This window comes from Aptenodytes forsteri, unplaced genomic scaffold (genome assembly GCF_000699145.1).
Source record: "Aptenodytes forsteri isolate BGI_AS27 unplaced genomic scaffold, ASM69914v1 C13563469, whole genome shotgun sequence".
NCBI lineage: Eukaryota > Metazoa > Chordata > Aves > Sphenisciformes > Spheniscidae > Aptenodytes > Aptenodytes forsteri.
Window position 1 is genome coordinate 1 of NW_008804071.1, and position 1,640 is coordinate 1,640.

General features: G+C 49.8%; 1 protein-coding gene across 1 annotated transcript; it reads right to left on the reverse strand.

The window, feature by feature from the left end:
* Nucleotides 1-6: 6 nt before the first annotated feature.
* LOC103893183 (C-C chemokine receptor type 5) lies at nt 7-570 on the reverse strand (the record flags this gene model as incomplete). Its single annotated transcript, XM_009289277.2, has 1 exon — nt 7-570. A coding segment is annotated over exon 1 (558 nt), but the record flags the coding sequence as incomplete, so codon positions are not given.
* Between the last annotated feature and the right edge of the window lie 1,070 nt (nt 571-1,640).

The window sequence follows — 1,640 nt, forward strand, 5'->3', positions numbered from 1 at the left end:
TGGATAATGAGCACTGCAAGTATAACGTGAATTTTCCTTTTGAGTTTTGTGAAATACTATCCCAGGAACAGAAGCAAAAATAGCAACAGCCCAAGTGACAGCGCTGGTGAGGATGCCGTAGGTAACTGTCCTAGCTTTTAAAGCAAACACTGCATGCACTATGGCCAGATACCTGTCTAGGGTCAACAGGATTATGAAAAAGATCCCGCTGTAGAAGCCAAGCAGGTAGACACCTGAGAGAATTCTACACAGCGCTTCCCCAAAAATCCAGTCGTGAACAGCATAATAAGCCCAAAAAGGGAGAGAAAATACAAACAGCAAATCAGAAATTGCCAAATTGAGCAGGTAGATGTCAGTCATACTCTTCAATCTCTTGTATTTTACCAGGATAAGGACAACAAGCATGTTGCCCGTGAGGCCAAATATCACCACCAAAGAATAAAGCGGTGGCAGAAGTTTTGCTGCAAAGTGTTTTTCCTCAGTTCCTGGGCATGGCGTTGAATCGCTGTAGTCAAATTCTGTTGTCAGTGGCCAGTCGGCTAAGTCCATGGTATAGTTTTCCATGGTGTGTTGGTCTGGAAAGGAAGAAAAGGATGTTAAACTAGAGGAAACTCCAAGCTTGGCAGTGAGGGGAATGAAACACGCTGATGTCCTCATCTGGAATGCTTTTTGCTGCTGAGCACATAAGCATTACTGCGTCAATGTGTGGAAGAGAACGAAATTGCAGAGCTCCCAGGAAACCGATCTATATACCTGTGAAGTCACGCTGCTGCATGTTGGAAATGTGCTGGGTGTCGTTTCCTACGTGTATGCTGCCTGGTGCGTTTTTCCTCCTCAGCCTAGCCCGTCAGCTGCCTGACGCAACCAGAAGCAGAGGAATGATGAGTTCAGCCTGAGCAGTGGGTAGTTCAGGGCTGTTGTGCTCAGCAGCGGCTTTCCAAAGGGATGGAGCGAGCCAGCGAGGCAGCAGCAGGAAAGCAGAGCGGCTGGCACGCAGAGCATAGCCGTGCTTCTCCTTGGGACCTGGCCACCTTCTCATCGTGCCAGCCCGTACTGTAGCCCGCACCCAGGGAGGACCAGGCACTGGCAAGGTGTAAGCCGGTGCCTGCAAAGGCGCTGTGACCTGGGCAAAACAAACTGACTGCCGCTTGTTCAGGTTGTTCATGACTTCCTGGGAGCCTTAATGCCTGTGGGAATTGGGTCACTGGAGGTGTGGAAATGACCTTTGCGCAGTACTAAACATACCCACCTGGTGGACCTGCTGTCCTGGGTGTTGCAGAGCAGCAAGCCGGCAGCGTTGGTCTGGTTAAAATGGTAAACGTTGTGTCCTTTACAGAGCCTGGGTCAGGCGTAGGCCATGGAAGCGTGCTGGTCTTAGGTGGCTCTGGAATGAAAACGGTGCGCAGTCCTGTAGAAAGAACGGATAGGCAAACACCTCAGCAAATGGCATAAAAGGTGACAGTTGCTATCAGCGTGGCCTATAACACCTATATCTGTTGTGGCATCTTCCTGTCAATTGAAAGACCTCCCCAGTGCATCTGCGGGGATGAAAGAAGTTTTGACTCCTTGTTTCAGTAGCTGTTTAACAGCTGTGACTCAGGAGCTCCAAAGTTTAGATTGGCTAAGTGTCTCGGGGGGGG